This window comes from Brachypodium distachyon, chromosome 2 (assembly GCF_000005505.3).
Source record: "Brachypodium distachyon strain Bd21 chromosome 2, Brachypodium_distachyon_v3.0, whole genome shotgun sequence".
NCBI classification, from domain to species: Eukaryota; Viridiplantae; Streptophyta; class Magnoliopsida; order Poales; family Poaceae; genus Brachypodium; species Brachypodium distachyon.
In genome coordinates, this window is record NC_016132.3 from 3615281 (window position 1) to 3636498 (window position 21218).

Genomic DNA, 21218 nt, shown 5'->3' on the forward strand with positions numbered 1-21218 from the left:
TAAGAAGAATAGATTTGTCTAATTAATTAATGGAAAACCAGGCAAAAACCGTAACAAACGTTTAATGCACCGTCATGGAACATGACCCACACTCACTCAACGCACGCAGCCGAGAAAATAACCGTCGAGGTTGCTCGCAGAAGTCATCGTCATCACACAAGCACTCCTCCTGAGCTGGCGACTCCAACTTCCCCCACCAACGCCCAAGAACGGCGACATTGCCTCTGCAGGCACGCAAGCTCGCGTCGGCCATGCCAAACAATCGGCCACTCATGCCAGCGACTAAGTGGCGCCGATTCTGAAGTCGAGTTTCGAAGAGACAATATGCAAGGCTTGCGCCGAATAGAAACCCCGCAGATCGGACCATCCATCATCATGTCATCGTCATCACACATCACTCATCTGAGCTGGCGACTCCGACTTCTCAGTGACGTAGCAAAACAAACCTTGGAGAGCCATCAAACACGCCGGAAGGACTGACTACCAAGAACCACCGCCGCAGCCCAAACTCCACTTGACCATCGTCGTTGCCACAAGAGACGCCAACGAACTCCACGCAGCCAGGTGCCCACGAACAACCACGACCCGCCGGCAATCCCCATGGCTTCGCAAGACAACGTCTCCAAGAAGCACACGACACCGCAGCGTCGTCGCCGCCCGATCTGAAACAGACCTAAAGCTTTCACCCGCGAAACACAAGAGGGAGGAGTAGAGAACCTTTACGACGCCTCCAAGAAGGTTAACGGCGCCCAAGGGCGTCGCCGTCGTCCGTACCGGCCACCACCGGTCGAGGCTTTTGCCTGGCCACACAGACCTTCACCAAGGCAGCCCGCAAGACAGGCATGCCCGGTGGCCGAACACCACCGCACCGGAGCTGGCGAACCCCGACCCCGCGGGCCAAGACCAGGGGACCAGCTCGTCCACCACCAACCGGGGCCGCCGCCCGGCGCTCCACACCCGCCGAAGCCCCTCGAGCAGACGAGCCGCCCGCGCAGATCTGGCCGCACCACGCGCACGCCGCCAACCCCGCGATGCTGAGCCCAGCTTGCCGCCGCCGGGGCACGCCGCACAGCCCGCAGCCGTCGGATCCACGCCGCCCGCAGCCGCCGGACCCCTCCGCGCGTCCCGCACGCGCCGTCCCGTGGGACCAGGCGCCACGGCCAGAGAAGGCCCCGCCGCCACCGACGCTACCAGGGCTTTGCCCAGCAGCGCTCACCGGTGGCGGCGAGGGGAGGAGGAGAGGGTAGGGGCTGCAGCGGCGGCTGGAACCAGGGTTCCGCCCGAGTCGCCCCTTTGGGAGCGAGTCGAGGGACGAGGTGTTTTGCTCCGTCAAATATTGGTGGAGGAAGATCATTTCGGGGAGGCGATCAGACATGATCTTTGGCGGCCTATGGAGCTTGGCACCTTTGGAAGGAGAGGAACAGAAGAGTTTTTCATCGGAAGGAGATCAACCCGGTGATGCTTTGTAGATTGATTATCGAAGACTATGGCCTCCTCAAGGAGGCAAAAGAGATGTTTTTTTTAATCTGACAGCCGGTATGTCGGCTGTCTTCTTTTTTCTCTTTGGCGCTTGAGACTCGGGTTTGTTTCGTAGTTTGTTCTTTCTCATCTCTGCTAAATGAAAAGACGGTACACATGTCATTCCCGTCAAAAATAATTTGGCAAATATTGGTCCTACTGAAAGGCGCACAGTACGCCAGACCCTGGTTGGCTGATTTCCATCCGCAACCTGTTTTCTTTTAGGCTAAGGACGGTCAATTTCCGTCATTCGATTAGAAGAAAAGAAATGTATACGGAGGACCTAAACAAGGTCATCGACGAGGGAGGGGGGAGCAAATTAAAATACACCCCAAGAAAAATTATTGATGCTAAAAATGATTGTAATGAATCTCATGATCAATGAATATTCCTTTTTCACCGCAAAAAGGAAGAAGAAGCGAACGGCATCGTTCGATCTTTCCCAGGTACAGCACAGCAAGCAGCAACGGCTACAACAAATAAATGTCTGAATCGAAATATTTAGACTACGACTGATCTGTCGCTCTGCAGGACCACGCACGCATGCATGCCAGGCAACTGAGGCAAGGCAAGGCAAGATAGCTGCAGGCTAGTTGCCGCCGCCAGGGGCGATGGCTTGCTCCATGAAAGCCCTGAGGTTCTTCTCGGACGAGCCGCCCTGCGCCGCGGCGGCGCGCGCCTTGTCCCTCCAGAGCGCGGCCTGGGCGCGCACCGGCTCCGACGCCGCGAACGCCAGGCACCGCTGCAGCTCTTCGGCCTCCAGCACGCCATCGTCTTCACTAACGGCGGCCCTAACCCCGACGCCGATCCGCTCGAGCAGCCATGCGTTGGTCCCCTGGTCCGTCCACTGCGGCACGCCGACGGCCGGCACCCCGCAGGCCACGCTCTCCACGGTGGAGTTCCAGCCGCAGTGCGTCACGAAGCACCCCACCGCCGCGTGGCCCAGCACCTTCCCCTGCTCGCACCACTCCACCACCATGCCGTTGCCGCCCTTCTCAGAGATGCCGTCCACGTCGATGCCGGCGCCGGCGCGGTTGTCCTTCCTGAGCACCCACAGGAACGGGCGCCCGCTGTCGGCCATGCCGCGGGCGATCTCGGCCACCTGCCGCTCGCTCATCACCGACAGGGACCCGAAGGAGATGTACACGACTGACCCCTCCTGCTGCGCGTCCAGCCACGCCATGTAGTCCTTCCCGTCCTGCTGGAACAGGTCGTTGTTGCTGGCCGGCGCCGGCGTGCCGAGGCCGGCGTCGAGGAAGGAGAGCAGAGGGCCGACGGGGACGACGCCGAGGCCGTGCTCCCTCAGCGTGGCCACGGCGTCGGGCTCCATTGCGTCGAAGGTGTTGACGAGAACCTTCGGATCGTCCTCGCGGGCCAGCGCGGCGAGGTCCTCGAGGAACTCGGCCAGGACCATGACGTAGGGGTCGTCGGAGCTCGCAGGGTCGTCGACGACGGCGCCGGAGATGAGGAAGGACGGGAGGTCGCGGACGCGGAGCTGGGCCGTGATTCCCGGGATCTGGACCTCGGCCCACAGGTCCCCGGCCCGGGCCGCGTCCGCGATGGCTTTGTCCACGCCGTCGGTGCGGCGGAGGTAGTGGAAGTAGGCAGCGAGCACGGTGGCGGGCTGGATCCAGTAGAGCGCGGAGGGGACCCCGTGCGCGCGGGCCACGGCGGCGACCCAGGAGAGGAGCAGCGTGTAGACGATCCGCGTGACGGGCCGGCCCTCGTCGCGGAACCGGCCCAGGAGCGCGTCCAGGGTTTGGGCCCCCACGAGCCTGAGCGCGCGCATGTAGGCCGCGTTGTCGCCCTTCTCGCGGTCGAACCCTTCGTCGTGGCCGTCCGAGTAGGCCGCGTAATGGATGCCCGCGCCGTCCACGAGCTCGACCTCGGCGGCGTTGTTCTCCGGGAACATCTTGCGGCAGGCGGAGACGGCGGTGGAGAGCGTGACGCGGGACCCCGGGGTGGCCCGCAGGAGGCGCTGGGCCAGGTGGCGGGCCGGGCTGATGTGGCCCTGTGCCGGGAACGTCACCACCAGGTAGTGCGGCGGCGCCGGCTTCGCCTTCGCCTTCGTCTCCGCCACCTTCTCCTCACGCGCCATGGCCGGCATTGCTAGCTGCGCGAGAGAGAGCTGCGTGATCGATGTGTGTTGGCTCAGGTGTGCCTTGCTGTGTGCTGAACTGGCTCTGGCCATGGCCCATGGGGGCTTGTTTATATACGGCGGTGGCGACGCAAGTGCTGACTGCTACACAGCCTGCCTGCATGCAGGCTATTAAGGAAGTGAGTAACTCTGGTGAGGTGGCGCTCGGCTACGGTAATTAATTTTCTTTTTTTCTTTTGAAGAACGTGTGACATTGTTGGTTCACGAAAGAAACACGGTACACGTTCAAAACAAGAAAAAAGAAGAAAGGAACACGGTACAGAGCATGCTGTCAAGGCAGTGAGTAACTCTGGTGAGGTGGCGCCCGCCTACGGTAATTAATTTCCTTTTTTATTTTTGAAAAACGTGTGACATATTGATTCAAAAAATACTGAAACAAAAACGTGAAGTTATCATATCTTGCTACCTCTTCATGTATCTCGCGATGAAACACCGGAAGATCCGTTTTGCATAAGCTGGACTAATTTTTTGGGTTTTTGAATGGCGAAGTATCCGGTGAAAATCACCTCTACGGTGCGAACTGTGCAAACTCCATCGAGAAAAGTTCAAAAAATTCTCAAAAAAATCACATACGTTAGAAAAGGGATGTTTTATATATGTGTAAAATTTCAAGTCCAAACTCAATTTTGAATAGTGGTTTTTCCGTGTTTGACACTATTCATTGTAAATTTTTCTTTTTAATTTCTCTCAAATGCTTTTGATTTTGAACTTGAAATTTTGCAGGTTTGTAGAAAATCACAGTCCCAACATATGGTATTTTTTTAGAATTTTTTTGAAGCTTCTAAACGTGGTTTTTATGGAGTTTGCATGGTTTGCACCGAATGGGGATACTTCGCCTTTTTGAATAGCCGCATTAGTAGCTCATCCGAAACAATGAGAACCTAAGATCAATGAACGTATTGTAGCTAGGACACACCTCTTGCAAAACAGATCGTCGAACTGCTGATTCAACGACGAATCGACGAGTAAAAAGACCAAAATAATGAAAGTACAAAATGTGAGAACCACTACCTCCATAGAGTATATCGTGTTTGACTACACCAGGACGGGAGTAGAGCGAAGAGACACTTTCAAACATGGAAGGAGCTTTGCCTTTTCATTGATTAAGAGGAGAATTTGAAACATAAATGGCCCAGGCCCAACAACGTCCGAAGCCTACAAAGCCCCTTAGAAGAAAGGCCCCTTTTTAGATTCCCCAATTGGCCGGGCCACGGCAGGAAAGGAAACGGTGAGAGACGAGCCTCGTTGGTCTAGCAGGGAATATCTCTCCAGATGTGCTTGCAGCAACGGCACTCAAAAAGGCCTTGTCTTGCCGGTTCTGAAAGGATCTGTAGAGTTGGCATGGAGGATATTGCGGCCACCCAATAATCGCCAAATGATCTGAAGTCTAGAGGCAATTCTAAGTTACCTAGCCGGTAAAAATTTGCAATTTTGGCGGAGCCCAAGCTTTCAGACAAGTTGAAGGGGTCAGCTAGTGAGAGAGATGAGAGAGATGCATGACAACTTCGGTGAGACAGTGACCGTGTGCCAAAATCTGTTACCACACTCTCCATCACGTGCATATATCCGAATGGTTTTGCTATGTCCAAGCCGGCCACTTTTTAGTTGGGGATCAATCGATTGCTCCGCCATCGGATCTGGCTTGTGTTTTAAGGGTTCGCAACGAACGATGGAAACTGGGATTTCAAATTCTCCTCTTAATCTTGACATCCATATATGCGGCTTTGGTACGTCGACTGCGATTTCAGACATTTTCTAAGAGTCAAGCGACTGAGACATAGCCGCACTCCGATATGCTAAAATAAAGAATGTCACTTCTCTCTCCGTGGAAGCTCTTTCGTATGTGATATGTGATCAAGCTCTTCCAGTTAATTCTGCACAATCTAATTCGTGATGTGCACAAAAATAACGAGAATGGGGACCTAAATTCGTGTTGGTCTGACTTTCCTTTTCCTTTTCTGCTTGGGTGGCAATAATGTGAAGATCTGCGTAAAAACTAAAAAATCTACACAATTGAACGCAGAGAGTGAGTAGTTTTTTTTATGCAGGAACGTGCTCTCTCCGGCCGACTTCCGGGTCGGTACAGGGTTTACTTATGGCTTCTTCACAGTTGGCACTAGAAAACCCATGTCATCAGAAAAGAAAAGTCTAAACATCTGATGGGGCGCCGTCCATGGCGGATCTACGTAACTGCGAAACATTTTTGTTGACTTTTTTTGACAGGTTATTACTTTACTGACTCGGTGTCAGGCCCCACCCCAAGTCCTGGATAAAATTTAGAACGTTTAGGTCACTGCCAAAACTGTCCGGGTTGCTTGATCAGGCGACCAGCTGAATCGGTGCACGCGTGCTGCCATGCCAGACATGTGCGATCAAGTGAAGCCCTGCCGGATCGGCCGCTGTGATCAGCTGAATCGAACGGCAGCCCATTGGATGGGCTTCCAGCAGGCCCCAAACCGTGCCCTGGGTACGCCACCACGGTAGTGCGGCCCGGCCCGCCCGGCCTTCGCCTCTCCCCCCTCCTCGCGCAACATGGCCGCCATCACTTCCTCAAAAATAAAAATAAAAATTGTCATTGATGGCTTGAGCGAGCTGTTCGATCGGTCTCAGTGTCTGTGATTCTGCTGTGCTGGATGGTGAGGTGGAGCCGTGGAGGTGCGCCAGCTGGGGCTTATTCGTATACGGTGAAGGTTACGCAAGTGGTTGAATATAGTGGTCCTATGCTAATATGTAGGAATGTCAAATTTGTCAAAATCGAATGCTAGTACAAGTGTTTTGTGTGATGCCAACGAAGATATACGATTGCGCAATTAATTTCATCCATCCAGACGCCGAACGGCTGGAGCAGGATCACTTGCACAGGCATGCCTACTCTAGTTTATGTGGAATGACGCACACTCTAATTAATTTGGCGAAGTATCCGGTGAAAACACTCATTCGGTGCAAATCGTGCAAACTTCATAAAAATTATGTCTAAAAGTTTATTTTATTTTTACAAAAATACCATATGTTGGAAGTGCGATGTTCTACAAACCTGCAAAATTTCAAGTTCAGAATTAAAAGCATCTGGAAGGAATTAAAAAAAGAAATTTACAATGAATAGTGGCAAACACTCAAAGATCACTATTCATGCAGAATTTGTTTTTTTCGCTGCTACCAAATGAAATTGAGTTTGGACTTGAAATTTTACACATATTTCTAACATCAATTTTCTAACATGCGTGAATTTTTTGAAAATTTTTTGATGGAGTTTTCACCGGATATTTCACCCTTTAATTTTATGAAAGTATATATGTTGGCTGTCTACCTCAAGATTTAACGTCAAGCTTGGATAACATGCAGATGTAGTATCCAGCTATGCTTGACAGGGTTGATTATGATTTCTCATTCCAAGCTGACACCAAAGGGGTGGTGGCGCAGTTGGCTAGCGCGTAGGTCTCATAGCTAAACGTGAGTGATCCTGAGGTCGAGAGTTCGAGCCTCTCTCACCCCACCGAAAACGACCATCTGATGATGAAACGCTCAGTTGACACCTTGGGGTAGTCACACATCCATCTCAATCTAGATGAGTTGAGCAAATCTGAACATGGTCTCTTTTTCTGTTTTGCTTAAATCCGGACCCGCTCCTCGTTCTTTCGCCTCACGGCTCCCGAACCCTATCTCCGACGAACCGCCGGCTTCAGTCGGCCCGGCCATCACCTCATATAGGAGTAATATATTTTTTCTTTTTGTCAGGAAGAGACCTCACACAATCGTTTGCAAGTGGCTGTTAACCACAAGTTTCTAGCGGTACTACTGTACCGAGACGGATCGGCAACGACCGGCCGATTTGAGTAGTCGATCGTGAACCACAAGCTAGCTAGAATTTGGATCGACGCAGAATGTGTTTGCGTTTGATTGATTCATTTGAACTGCTCTCTCCCTCACGGCTCACCCGCAACCCAGACAGCCAAAAGCCAATCCTGCTTCCGCGGCGCACGTGCGGTAACAATGCTCGAAGCTCGATCTGCGGCCGGATAACTTTCGTCATGGCGGACGTCACCGCCTCCATTCCGGCGCCCCAATCATGGAGAGAAGCTATATCATGCATCGCCTCCTCTGATCTAAAATTCCAACTTCCTCACTTTTGCACCAATTAATCCGGCACGTCACGTCGATCATACTATATCCAAATCCGGCGCGGACAGATTCAAGAGGGGACTGACCTGCAATCTCTATCTAACGTTAGAGATAACCTCAAACTAAACCTGTATCTTGTGAAAGAGATTTCAAAACATGTGTTTTTTTTTGTTAGTAGATCCACAATTAGATTCTGAATTAGCAAGAAAAAAGATTCAAGAGGAAGAGTTTGATTAATCACAACGGAATTCAGGAAGAACTTACATGGAGCTTAATCACACACTACTTAAGAAGTGACATTCTTTATCGTCGTAAAAGGAGTTTTGCACACGTTCACTGAACGTGTTATATCTGCAATCTTACTTTAGGCCACCGATCTCTGACTAACACACTACGTTCCCGCGAGCCACGTCAAATCTGACAGCCAAGTCTCAGAGAGGAGACAGAACCAACAAAACCTGTAGACTACTGTGCATGTCATGACCACCAGTTCAACTGCAAAACCCAGTCGGCGCCTGCGTCCGGATCGAGCTGAAATTATGCAATCCACATCTCCTTATCTCGTTGCGGTACGGACCACACAACACAAGCAACTGCAGCAATGTTATTACAGTAGCCAGCGCCAGCCAAATTCCCCACTGCCTGCCTATTGCCTGCGGCCAGCCTGCCTTAAACATCTGCTGACCACAGAGCTGACAAGGCCCCCTCTGCACCCTGCAGTCAGCGCTTGCGTCAGCTCCGCCGTATATAAAAACAGCTCCGCCGCATATAAGAGCCCCCATACAGCCAAAGCATCCTCCTCATCGGCCAGCAAAACAAGAGGTCAAGAGCGCACGCTTCTGCTTAGTTAACACACACACATTGGCCAGAGAGAGTTTAGCTAGCAGCGATGCCGGCCATGGCGCGGGAGGACGAGAGTACGGGGCCGCACTTCCTGGTGGTGACGTACCCGGCCCAGGGCCACATCAACCCGGCCCGCCACCTGGCCCAGCGCCTCCTGCGGGCCACGCCGGGGGCCCGCGTCACGCTCTCCACCGCCGTCTCCGCCTGCCGCAAGATGTTCCCTGAAGCCGCCTCCGCCGCCGACAGCGAGCTCGTCGACGGCGCGGGCATCCGCTACGCGCCATACTCGGACGGCTACGGCGAGGAGGGGTTCGACCGGGCGAAGGACGACCACACGGCGTACATGGGCCAGCTGAAGCTCGTCGGGGCCCAAACCTTGGACGCGCTCCTGGCCCGCTTCCGCGACGAGGGCCGGCCCGTCACGCGCGTGGTTTATACAGTGCTGCTCTCCTGGGTCGCCGACGTGGCACGGGGCCATGGCGTCCCCGCCGCGCTCTACTGGATCCAGCCGGCCACCGTCCTCGCCGCCTACTTCCACTACTTCCGCGGCACCGACGGCGTGGACGCCGCCATCGCCGCAAAGGCCGCCGACCCGTGGGCCGAGGTCCGGCTCCCGGGAATCACGGCCCAGCTCCGCGTCCGCGACCTCCCTTCCTTCCTCGTCTCCGGCTCCGGCGCCGCCACCGAAGGCGGAAACGACCCGTACGCCTTCGTCCTCGCCGAGTTCCGCGAGCAGCTCGCGGCGCTGGACCGCGAGGATGACCCGACCGTTCTCGTCAACACCTTCGACGCCATGGAGCCCGACGCCGTGGCGACGCTCAGGGAGCATGGGCTGGACGTCGTCCCCGTCGGCCCCCTGCTCTCCTTCCTCGACTCCGCCGGCCCCGGCGCTGAGCCGGCGCCGTCAAACAACAACGACCTGTTCAAGCAGGACGGGAAAGGGTACATGGCGTGGCTGGACGCGCAGCCCGCGGCTTCCGTGGTGTACATCTCCTTCGGTTCCATGTCGGTGATGAGCGAGCGGCAGGTGGCCGAGGTGGCCCGCGGCATGGCCGACAGCGGGCGCCCGTTCCTATGGGTGCTCAGGAAAGACAACCGCGCCGGTGCCGATGCCGGCGCCGGCATCGACGTGGGCGACGGCAACGGGATGGTGGTGGAGTGGTGCGAGCAGGGGAAGGTGCTGGGCCACGCGGCGGTGGGGTGCTTCGTGACGCACTGCGGCTGGAACTCCACCGTGGAGAGCGTCGCCTGCGGGGTGCCGGCCGTCGGCGTGCCGCAGTGGACGGACCAGGGGACCAACGCATGGCTGCTCGACCGGATCGGCGTCGGGGTCAGGGCCGCCGTCAGCGAAGACGACGGCGTGCTGGAGGCCGAAGAGCTGCAGCGGTGCCTGGCGTTCGCGGCGTCGGAGCCGGTGCGCGCCCAGGCCGCGCTCTGGAGGGACAAGGCGCGCGCCGCCGCGGCGCGGGGCGGGTCGTCCGAGAGGAACCTCAGGGCCTTCGTCGAGCAAGCCATCGGCACCGGCAACAACTAGGCCACATTCGGATCTCTGGTTGTTCGGGAATTCCGTGGTTCTGTAAACCATCGGTATCGCCGTCCGGTTAATTAAACTGTTGTTGTTGCGATAATGTAGGAGTATTGGATGTTATATGTACATCTGCTGATCTGCAGGTGGCTTAGCATGTTCCTTTGTGGCTTTGTGTGCGCTTATATGAGCAAAGACCGTTCATCCAATCACTGTACGTACCTCACTGGCTCACTGACCGATTTGGGAATGATCAAATTGGCAAGGAAAAGGGGACATTAGGCTTTACCTTTTCGGCCTGTCAAACCCATAGCCTGAGATCCCAAATTGACAGCCGATCTGCCTGACTTGAGCGCCGGACACGCGACAGCGCGACTCGACGGCGGGTGACGGGCGTGCCGTGTGATACCCGAGACGAGACGACGACGGGCGAGGATGCTCCACCTGCAAACGGCCAAGCTTCAGCTAGACGTTATTTCTACAAAGGATGCTTAATTGCTTACGGAAATACGACAGGGCACAAGGATCCAGTGCAATCCAAGTAATTGGTCGCCGGTTGACGTAGGGTACTCGGGGCCTTCTGTTTTTTTTTCTTTACGGAACCTCGTCAAGAGTGTAGAGTGCTCCTACATTTCATTTAGAACAATATAGTGGCTCCGTTTATAAGAAAAATTGAACGGAAAACCGTACGATGCATAACTTATTCAAGGGAACCGCATGGAAACCCTGACTACCAGCATTACAAAGTAAAGCCGATAAAACAAGTCGCGTCCGCAAAAACGAACCACCGTCCGTTCCAACAACACCGAACAGGGAGCAACTCCTAACGCCAGAGAAGGTAGGCAGAGCTGGGCTTCTTTGGCGACCGGAGCAAAGAAAAAGTCACCCTGACAAATACAACTCGCGCATCGGTGAGCCCACGCTACTCGAAGCTGCAAACCCTGGCCGAGTCTCATCCAAGAGCACCGTAGCACATCCACCGCTACCCGACAAAGGTTTCAAAGGCAACGCCTCCAAGGAGGGAACGACGTCCGAAGCCGACGCCGTTGCCCAGTCCAGTAGACTGGATCTGAGATTTCGCTCGGAGACACCTTGCCTGCCAAGGATGGATTGTAATGGGGATGCATGACGACCCTTCAAGAAGGAAAACGACGTCCGAGGACGCCGTCATCGCCGCACTGACATCATGAGCGCAGAGCTTTCACTCGCAACCACCAACAACCATCGCGAACACTCGGAAGCAAATATTGAGCCCAAGAGAGAAACCTGACCAGAGCTCCCTCCACCACCGCTCCATGGCACCGACAGGATCTGCCACACGCCGCGGAGCCCGGTACCCACCGTCCGGAACCCGCAACACCAGCAGCCACGGATCCACGCGCGCACGGCCTTCTGGTTCAAAGGATTATCTTTTGGAACAATAGATAATTGGGATCTATCTCTGTATGCATGCATGTATGTATGTATTGGTTGATTCATATGACTGTATGATCTGGAGAATTAAGGGTCGTTCCTTTGTGCCCTATTTTTATATGAATTTTTAATTTCATCTATACTCAAACCTTTCGAGAGGATTTTATTATTTTTATTGTGGTTGAATCAAACAAATTTCGATTAAAACGTAGTAACCATGTAAGGTTTGGATAGGGGTAATCCTGTGTTCTCATATTTAGAGGATTCCGTGCCCAATTCTCCTGTTTTTACAATCCAAAAAGAAAAAAGAAGTCCTTACTCTTTTTTTTAACTCCAGAATATAAAAGAAGCCCTTACTGAACTCCGTCCTGGACTCCTGGGCCAATTAACGGAGTTCTAGAATAAGCCGGAACAATGGAAAGGAGGCCCAGCGGAACTTCCCTAGGATCCAACAACCAAAGGGCCCATTGTCGTCCATAACTAGACCCTCGTTCGCTCGCTGGCTCAAAGTTCACGCGCCACCACGTTGGCCCAACCGAACCCTAGCCGCCAGGTGTCCCTGAACGAACAAGGGAAATCACTGTCCGGCCTTCCCGATGGGCGACGGCGAACCGGCGCTTCGGCCACCACCCTCCGGTAAGTCGGTCACCGTCATGGGTCCTCGTACTTCAAGCCCCTCTCTTTGCTCCGGCCATGTCGGCGATGTCGGTCGTCGCCCAGCTCCCTCTTTTACCAGCACCAAGAGCCTTTAGAAACCGAAACAATTAAAAACTGGGGAATCGAACCGAAAACCCGAAAGAACCGAATTTCGCCGACAGGACGGTTTCCGGATTCGCCGCCTCCCGGCCGTCAGATTAGAATACAGTACATCAGAGGACAATGTCTAAAGTTACTCGTGAACTATACTGTGATGGTTAATCTTATCGTCATTGATGTGATGCTTAATGTTGTCATAACTTGCACGTACTTCCTACTAACAAATATTGTCCATCTTACTAGATTAGTTCGGAGGGTTTAGGGTTTTATAGGTAGATGCTAACTTCCGATTATTTTAGACGGATGAGGCGACAGGGTCCCAATCACTTCCTTAGATGGATATCTACCTTTTTCGAGGATTTGACTCTCGCAATTCAGCTTCTGACTGTAAATTATCCTTGGAATAGCTGAACCAACTCCAAATACTAGCAATTCGGCTTGTGGTTGGTCATGGGTTTCGATTGATGCTTAGGCCACTACTTCTGATCTATTCCTTGCTTTTTAACCACGATCCTGAATGAGAAGCTGCCTGTTTCAGTTTACGAGTCAAATTAGATACTAGTTAATCTACAACTAGAACAGTTACCAATTTGTTTTCTGTGTAGTTTGGGACCCTTTCAAGTGATATAGTTTTTTTGTTACTGTGCACACGCGTAATGCAAATACGAGATGTTACTAATTTGTAGAATCTGGTAAAGCTTGAAACTTAGTTGGATATGATGTATTTCTTGGACAATTTGCTATGCTCCTAACAAAATAGGATGAGCAGCATGGTTAATCTCTCATTTATTTACGACGACACTCTATTTTGGACAATAAAATGCATACCTTAGAGTCATCCTGGTCAGGATGAAATTACACGGATTCATCAGTTCTCTGTTTAGGATAAAACTTCAGTTATCTACTTTGAGATAAAATAATCATGTCTCATCTCATGCATGTCCTACTGAACAGAACCAAATGCTGGCAATGGTCTTGATCTGGAGAAGTATTCCTGGACTCAGCAGCTGCCAGAGGTTAATATCACAGTTCCTATCCCTGAAGGAACAAAGTCAAGGTTTGTTGTCTGTGAGATTAAAAAGGATCATCTGAAGGTTGGGTTGAAGGGCCAGCTTCCTATCGTTGATGTAAGCAATAGCAATAAAGCAATTTATCTTATGTGTGAACCATTTTTCTGGTAAAGATCTTACATGCTACCTAAGTGAATGATTGAAGTCGTTGCCCAGGGTAAAAGGCTTCTTTTAGTATGGTGCTCTAACTGTGACTTGCTTCCTTACCAGGGTGAGCTCCACAAACAAGTTAAAGTTGATGACTGCTTCTGGAGCATAGGTATCAAATTACAAACCATTTGCATTATGTCAAGTTCCCTACCTTAATCCCTTTACTCAAAATATTATCATTTCCTTCCGATAATATCTTTCAGAGGATGGAAACACTCTGTCTATATTGCTTACGAAGCAGAATCAGATGGAATGGTGGAAATCTGTGATAAAAGGTGACCCTGAAGTTGATACCCAGCGTGTAGAGCCAGAGAGTAGCAAACTTTCTGATTTGGATCCTGAGACTAGACAAACTGTGGAGAAGATGATGGTGAGATACGCGAAAACCTTATTCATAAACTGTGAATTAAAATGCCTCCAAACCCGTACATAATCAATACTAACTCACTGAGCTAATTATTTTCCTGCACATTGCAGTTTGACCAACGCCAAAAGCAGATGGGTCTCCCCACAAGTGACGAAATGCAGAATCAAGAAACGCTCAAGAAATTCATGGCCGAGGTCAGTGTTTATCACATTCCTACTGTATGCATTGTTTCAATTCCAGTTGGTGTATCTGATAGAGCTTTTCATTGTAGCACCCGGAGATGGATTTCTCAGGGGCGAAAATAGCTTGAGATGGTGGGATCCAAGGCAATCAACTGGGAGATGTTGGAATGGAGAAATCACTCGTTTCTACCTTAGTTAGTATACCATGTCTGTCTATGTCAGCTCCTTTTTGTTTTGGGACGGACAACTAATATGTAGAACTGAACTGCGTTTTTTTTCTTGGTAGAATCGATTGCTGTCAGTAGACGTTATTAATATGATGCTTGCTTGGGGAAAAACAATCGGTCCTTCATTTGCCATACACGTGAAATCATGTTGTGATTTACGGAGAAGGTTTCAACTGTTCTGAGCAAGTCCCACAAACAATGCTCGTTTCCGTTTCTGGAGTTCTTCATTGTGCAAGTCTCCGGCGCCTTCTTCTCCAGCAGCATAATGTTTCTTTTTTTTTGAAGCAACCATATATTACATTAGACAATCCGTTTATAGAGATTACATATACAGTCACATATACAGTCACGACGCGAGATAAACATGCTTGTCAAACAACTTTGCACAAAATACCCAACAAAACGTAAAAATAAAATTCCACTCTTGGAGATACTTGTGCCTCGCCGAACCGCCATCCATCCACGCCTCCAACGCCACCATGGCAGCGCCGACAAAAGGGGCGAACAACCGCCGTACCCAGATTTGGGAGAGCACATTCGCATACAAGGATGCTTTTTGAGCCAATGAATTGGACTGTCGCAAGCAACGAGACCGAGACTTTGTAGCACATCGCCAGGGGATCTTTCCCGTGGTCACCAGACGCCATCAACTTCATCCAACGCAGTCGAAGAAGAGAAACGCCACCGCCTGCCAGGCTGCCATCATCCACACATCCAATTGCAAGACAACAAACACAACTATAACAACCAACACGATCGCTACCCGCAAGAGTGCCGACTGCTGACCACGAGACACGACCTTCGCCGGATCCAAAAATCAGCAAGACGACCGAGCCACCCGCCCCTCGACGCCAGCCAAGATAGGAAGAGCAGAGGCAAATTATTTCGACGTGACACCGTCTCCTCCATAAAATCAACGACTCAAGAAATACTATACCAACCTAACTACAGGCCGGAGCACCGGGGTCCCCACCCCCTCCCATTGCCTGAACGGCAGACGGAGGAGGCAGGGACCAACTTCTTGGCGCTGTAATACTGGCCAGATGAGATGTTCCTAGAAACGAAGCATAATGTTTCTTGTGAGTACGTCACCGAAGCCGAGTCCTGTCGACAGTGGCTGCATGTTTTGTTTTCCCGCTAGATGTTCCCAAGGAAAACTGTAAATTGCTTCGTATTCTCCACGTTTCCTTAACGGCGACAAAAGCAAAATGCAAGTACGTACGTGTAATCCTCTGTTTTCTTAAACAGATCTCTTTCCAGAGTGAGAATATACAATCGACTCATCTCCAAAAGAATATATCTTTTCTCTCTCTCCACCATGCAAAATTGGCCAGATATACAAGGCACAAAGAGGAACAAATTTCGCTCCTCTTAACTCTCTCCCTGCCGCCAAGTTAACAAAATCAAGTGAGAACCACCATCCATCCATCCGTGCGACCATCGGACGGTGCCTCTGCTTCCTCCGTGTCCTCATTTTTCTTGTACACATAATTTTTCTTCTTCTTGAGATGCAAGTGTGTCACACACATGATCGAGAAAAACACAATGCAACTCATGGACACGTGGCCGAGGACCCGACCTGCCTCCTCTTCCACACGATCGGAGCGATCACCATCCATACTGCAAGCAAGAACAATTCCGTCAGTCAGCAGGATGAACAAGATAAAATGGAACTGTTCTGTTCCAAATGGAGCATGACAAAATTCAGTGTTTCTGACGATCTGCAGTGCTCAGTTAAATCAGCTCAATTTCCACTTACTGTACACAATCGCCGCTAGCCATTCGTTGGCCACACGCACCCACGTGCTCGCCCAGCCCACATCAATCGTCCACCTGAGGATCATCAAACAGTATGAACAATGCATCATCATAATCTGTTTATTTATTTTATTTTTGGCCTGAACTTACTTCTCCATCTTCTGGTGCGCGTTCCAGCCGACGAAGAGCATGGCGAAGTACATGGCGCCCATGGCGAACACGAAGTGGAAGAAGCCGAAGCCGTAGGGGATGTCGTCCTCCGAGTCCGTCTCGCTGCTCTTGAACTGCAGATTGCATGCTTGGAGAGTTGAGTTTTCAGCTTACCAACCACGGTATATGTGTACCGTGTTTTAGAACGAAATCGGTTTGATCAAACTAACCTGCAGGCACTTTGAATCTATCCCCGTCGAGAAAGTCGCCGCGACGATCACGATCACCGCGATCACAAAATTCTGCAGAAATTCCAAACTTCTTTTAGTTTTCAGATAGTGCTAACAACTAACTTAGTTGATGGCAATTTGGTAATTCTGTACTGAACTAGTGTCACTGAAGATACATATCCTTGAGTTACTGAACACTGAGTGAAGAATGGTTCTCTTACCGCTATGTTGAGCCAATCTGCGCTGGTTGCGGCGCCCGCTTTCCTGTTGCAAACCTCCGTGTGCGGCTCGCTGTCATCGCGACAAATTTCAGCATGCAAAGTTGTTTAAGAAACATAAGCAACCTGCCATGAAAAATTTGTTGGGAATTCAGGGGCCCTGCACTGCACATACCTTCTGATGGCGGCCCAGCAGAGGAAGACGACGTAGACCCCCATGAGCCCGGGCGCCAGGTACCCGGCCTTGACCTTGGAGTTGGCAGAGACGAAGGTCATGAGCAGCACGAGCAGGAGTGTGACGGAGATGAAGATGGAGTTGAGCCTGCAGGACGCCCTCGGCACGTACCACACGTACATGAGCGCGATCCCCAGCACGGCGCCCACGTACGCCACGGTCGACGCCACCAGCACGTGCATGTGGCTGCAGCCATTTTGAGTAGTACTGTCAGATGCTGATCGCCATCGATGCATATATACACAACAGCAGCTTGGCTGGCCAGAGGAGGAGAGAAGAAGAAGTTGTTGTTTTCAGTACCATTTCTTGAGGTTGGTCTCGGAGCGGCAGCAGTCGTTGATCCAGGTGATGAACCTGGTGACGCTGATGAGTTGGATCACAAGGAACGCCCTGCTCAATCCAATAGATTCACGGCAAGTTAATTCAAGTGTACATGTTGTTGGAATGAGGACAGCAATCTAATGTCTGAGCCAAGATGAGATGAGATGCGCCCTACGTACCCTGCTCCGAAATGCGCGACCTTCCCTGAGAAACAAACAGACAAACAAACAAACACTGTCAACAGCATGCAACAGAATTGCAGAAGCAGGGAGCAGACAGAAAGAGGAAGATGTAGGCGGGATTTGGGAATTACCGTAGAGCTGGATGAGCTGGGAGGGGGCGAAGAAGGGGACGGCGGTGAAGCCCATCCAGAGGAGGATCTTGACCGGCCACCACTCCGAGTGCCACGAGTTCCGGCAGTCGTGCACTTTCCTCGTGTTCACCGTCGACAGGAACATCATGAAGAAGAAGAGCTGATCACACCCGTTCCGTCAAGGCCAACAATCACATACATATGTACTGTATATAATTGGATTCCGATTTTCCCATCCTGGTTTGCAAGGAAGACAGAGTTTGCAAGGAATAAGGATACGAAGCATCCGAGGCTGATCCGGAGCACGCCCTCGGCGCCGAGGCAGTAGCGCGCGCCGCGGCAGCCCCTGAGCCGCCGCAGCTCCAAAAGCGCCGAGTGGCCGTAGTCCCGCACCGTCCACGCCAGCAGGTTCGTCACCAGGAACACCAGCGCGTACACGTACCGCGCCATCATCGGCTTCGGCCCCATGGCGCACGCGCACCCTGAAGGCGAGCACTCCTCCGCCACCCACACGCACCACCTCTCCCTCTCCGCCGGCGTCACTCCGGCCGCCGCGCCGCCGCCGCCGTCCCTCTCCATCGTCACGCTGCCGCCGTTGATGCCGTCAAGCGTCATCGATCTTCTAGTTCCAGCTAGTTGCGCTGCTGCTGGCGATGATGATCGTCGAATCGTTGGTTTCCTGTCCTGCGGAGCAAAAACAGAGGTTCTTGGTCAGGCTAATTGCTTGCCTGCCTGCGCGAACTGCGGGCAAGGGAGATCGAGATTGTTTGTTTGATGTTGTTATTCGTTGCGTACGCCTGGATCGATCGAGGAACCGCTCGTGAGCGAAAACGATGGGTTTCCTTTGCGACCAAGCCATGTGGCGTGCGGCCGTTCTCTGTCTTGCTTTATGGGCAAGGACCTGCTGCTCTTCTGTTCTGCTCTGTTTCTGAGAGTGAGCGCGAGCTGTGCTTCAGTGCTTGCTTGCTTGGACAGGAACAGGACAGCAGCTGTTCTTGCTCTCTTCTGTATGTCACTCCTATGCTAGGAGGGTTTGACTCGGCGTTGACCGGGGAGATTTAAGCTCCCAGCACGGCTAGCTAACCCGACTGCTACTAGCAATGGCGGTTGCGCTAACCGTCACACCGAATTAAGTCTTCCAGAAGCCCGGAAGGAAGAAAAACAGCTGCTAATTTTGCTTTCTCGTTTGATCGTTTCACTTTCCACGGCTAGCTAAGCTAGGATTGTGTGTGTTGCTCTGCTAGCTGTTGATTTACCATATTAAGGTGTTTGGTCAGAAGCAACCGCTTCTAAATACCGTGGTGTCCAACTTGGTCTTGGCGATTTAAAAAAGAGAAAGCGAGCGAGCTGAGCGGGGAACATGTGTATATTTGTGTGTAGCAGCAAAGCCTTGGTCATAAAGGGGGATTAGGGGTTACAGATGGAGGGTAAATAAAGAACTAAAGCTCCATTGGACTACTGGGCGCCGTAAGAGGATGCACATGTCTTCCTTTCTGTGCCTGTCATGTGGAGAGCTTTGTATACGTTTGTGCAACAACAAAAGAGCAAAAGCCCGCAAAGCAAAGCGTGGAAATGAAATGATGGTGGAAAAAGGAGGGGAAATGAAAGGAAAGCCGGCGAGGAAATGCGAGTAATTAGCTGTGTTTTGGAGCAATAATTCGGGCTTGTGTATATCTGTCGTTTGGATCAGGCCACGGAGAACTTGGCAGAGCTTTCCGAGCGTTATCTCCTTTGCCTAGTGCCCTAGCCTTGTCATCTTTAATTTTTTTTGGCAGCCTTTGGAATCTGTTGCTACCAAACAACTGTTGTTCTGAATCTTTATTCCTTATCGGCGCTAAGCTGCACGCTAGTCCCTTTTTATGTGGTAATCCAGACTAGGCTAGATAGTTTTGTGTGTTCTGCCTGCGTAAAAAGAGAGCATCTCCTTCTTTCCAGGCAGCCCCTCTCCGTCTTTTACTTTTTTTACTGGCACATATTCTCTCCGAAGAGTATTTTTTCTGCGGCTGACCACTAAAGGTTTTCATACGACGACTCTGCCTTTTTTCTCTTTTGAAAAAAATAAAATAACATATGGCTCTATCAAACTAGACTATGTCCAATTTAATACTGCCTCCGATCCATAATAGGTGATCGGAGGGTGTAACTATTAGCAGAAACGAACGAATGATCAAGCACTTTTTTGAGGGAAGAATGATCCAGAAATCAATCAAGAACACGCTCGTCCGGACCTTCTCATCGTAATTACATAGAAGAAGTAAGAAGAATAGCAAGTTGGTTTTGAAGAACTGACCTTGAATTACATACCCAGGCGCGCAAAAAAATCGGCAGGCAGCAGTGACGAAACTAGTGGAGAATCCGATGCTTGCAACCTGGAGCTGCTGCAGAAGAAGAAAGAAGCGTGGAAGGAATCAGCTGAGGCCGGGAGGTTGTGAGGCAAGGAAGGGAACGCATCTCTGTAGCTTGCGCTCCCGACCACGCACGCACGGGAAGGAAGGAAGGAAAAGAAAAGGCCCTAGATCGAACCCAATGCGCTCTCCTTTGTTTGCGTATATACCTACCGGCCGTCTTGCGGTTGCGGCCTCACGCATCGGCAACTATATATAATAACGGAACCGATACTCGAAAAGGGATTTAGGAATTGCTACTGATAACTTGGAATATGTGCGACGACGAGCGGGAATGCATGCGGCAGCTGTTGCAATCTTGCTCTGGTTACGTTTCCAGTTTCTTTTTCAATGTGCTCCCTCGGTTCAGAAATAAGCGATTTAAATCTTTACAAATCCAAATCCAAGTCACTTGTTTCCGGACAAAGAGAGTGCCGATTGTTATGGTTATGTTTCTATATGGTAATGCAAAGAAAGGAAAGGTAAACGGCCGGGGCCAAGATCTCAGGACGATGCATGCGTGGATGATCCTGGCTTCATGAGAGCAAGGAAGGCGATCGATAGAGCGAGGGACTCACGATCGATAGAAGAAGAAGTAAAGGCCTCCTCGAGCCGATGGTCTCCTGGCGCCCGGGACGTAGGAAGGTCGAAGCTTCGAGCTCTGCGTCAATGGCGCGCCGCCGTGGTGCTGCTACGTCTCGTTGCTTGCGTTCAACACGTAGGAGAAGGAGGAGACGATGCTGGGGGGAGAGAGATATCTGGAGAGAAGAAGGCGGTTTTATTCCCGCCGCAAAAACCTGTTCGCGGCGCCTGTTTTACTCTGCCTTCTCTCGCTCTTTTATTTCCTTCTCCTTTTCTTTTCTGGTGGCTCGTGATGGCACGCGCACTCCTTCAAACCGCCGCCACGGGCACCACGGCCTCCACCCGCTTGGCTCCTCTCAAATTGTGCAAATTGTGCGCGGTGGATAGTAACTACGCAAAAAAATTCGCATCCTTCGAAGTCTCTTTCGAGGAAGGGAAAAGATGTGGAGCCGGTTGACCCCCCGGTGTGACCCACGAGATCCTACACTGCTGCTGCCTGCAGGCACCTGTCCGCCGCTCGCACAACAAGCCTTTGGTTTTATTCGTGCGTGTGTGTGTCAGGAGGAGAAGGATGCCACACAAACTTGTTTTACGCCCAGACAATTTTGTATCCAAAAAAACTCGCACCGCGGGCGGAAACGGCAGATATGAGGCGGAAAATTACAGTCACGCAGTGTTCGGGCTCTCCGCTTTCCGCCA

At 51.6% G+C, this 21218-nt stretch overlaps 4 protein-coding genes and 1 non-coding gene across 8 annotated transcripts; 3 read left to right on the plus strand and 2 right to left on the minus strand.

The window, feature by feature from the left end:
* Positions 1 to 1884: 1884 nt before the first annotated feature.
* LOC100825396 (crocetin glucosyltransferase, chloroplastic) lies at positions 1885 to 3678 on the minus strand. The gene has a single exon (XM_003565377.3). It carries the CDS (start codon positions 3623 to 3625, stop codon positions 2108 to 2110), a length of 1518 nt encoding a protein of 505 aa, XP_003565425.2. The 5' UTR covers positions 3626 to 3678; the 3' UTR covers positions 1885 to 2107.
* Positions 3679 to 7081: 3403 nt separating this feature from the next.
* On the plus strand, positions 7082 to 7169 carry TRNAM-CAU. The gene is given in 2 exon segments: positions 7082 to 7119; positions 7134 to 7169. It is a non-coding gene; the product is annotated as a tRNA-Met (tRNA).
* A 1279-nt stretch (positions 7170 to 8448) lies between these two features.
* On the plus strand, positions 8449 to 10380 carry LOC100825704 (crocetin glucosyltransferase, chloroplastic). The gene has a single exon (XM_003565378.4). It carries the CDS (start codon positions 8685 to 8687, stop codon positions 10170 to 10172), a length of 1488 nt encoding a protein of 495 aa, XP_003565426.1. The 5' UTR covers positions 8449 to 8684; the 3' UTR covers positions 10173 to 10380.
* A 1674-nt stretch (positions 10381 to 12054) lies between these two features.
* Positions 12055 to 14507, plus strand: LOC100839208 (protein BOBBER 1). Its single transcript, XM_003569774.3, has 6 exons — positions 12055 to 12212; positions 13287 to 13459; positions 13613 to 13661; positions 13756 to 13922; positions 14030 to 14113; positions 14191 to 14507. The coding sequence occupies exons 1-6, from the start codon at positions 12173 to 12175 to the stop codon at positions 14227 to 14229; spliced, it is 552 nt and encodes a 183-aa protein (XP_003569822.1). The 5' UTR covers positions 12055 to 12172; the 3' UTR covers positions 14230 to 14507.
* A 1026-nt stretch (positions 14508 to 15533) lies between these two features.
* LOC100826018 (probable serine incorporator) lies at positions 15534 to 20778 on the minus strand. Of its 4 annotated transcripts, none has more exons than XM_010232235.3 (12): positions 20516 to 20777; positions 19844 to 19928; positions 17833 to 18237; positions 17554 to 17713; positions 17420 to 17444; positions 17220 to 17309; positions 16860 to 17105; positions 16688 to 16757; positions 16467 to 16538; positions 16237 to 16370; positions 16088 to 16161; positions 15534 to 15948 (listed from the first exon to the last, which is right to left on the minus strand). In XM_010232235.3, the coding sequence occupies exons 3-12, from the start codon at positions 18166 to 18168 to the stop codon at positions 15881 to 15883; spliced, it is 1275 nt and encodes a 424-aa protein (XP_010230537.1). In that variant the 5' UTR covers positions 18169 to 18237; positions 19844 to 19928; positions 20516 to 20777; the 3' UTR covers positions 15534 to 15880. The 4 variants fall into 4 exon arrangements, with proteins under 4 accessions (XP_010230537.1, XP_010230536.1, XP_024315532.1 ...); XM_010232234.3 differs by having other exon boundaries at positions 19844 to 19931; XM_024459764.1 differs by lacking the exon at positions 19844 to 19928 and having other exon boundaries at positions 20516 to 20778.
* Positions 20779 to 21218: the final 440 nt, after the last annotated feature.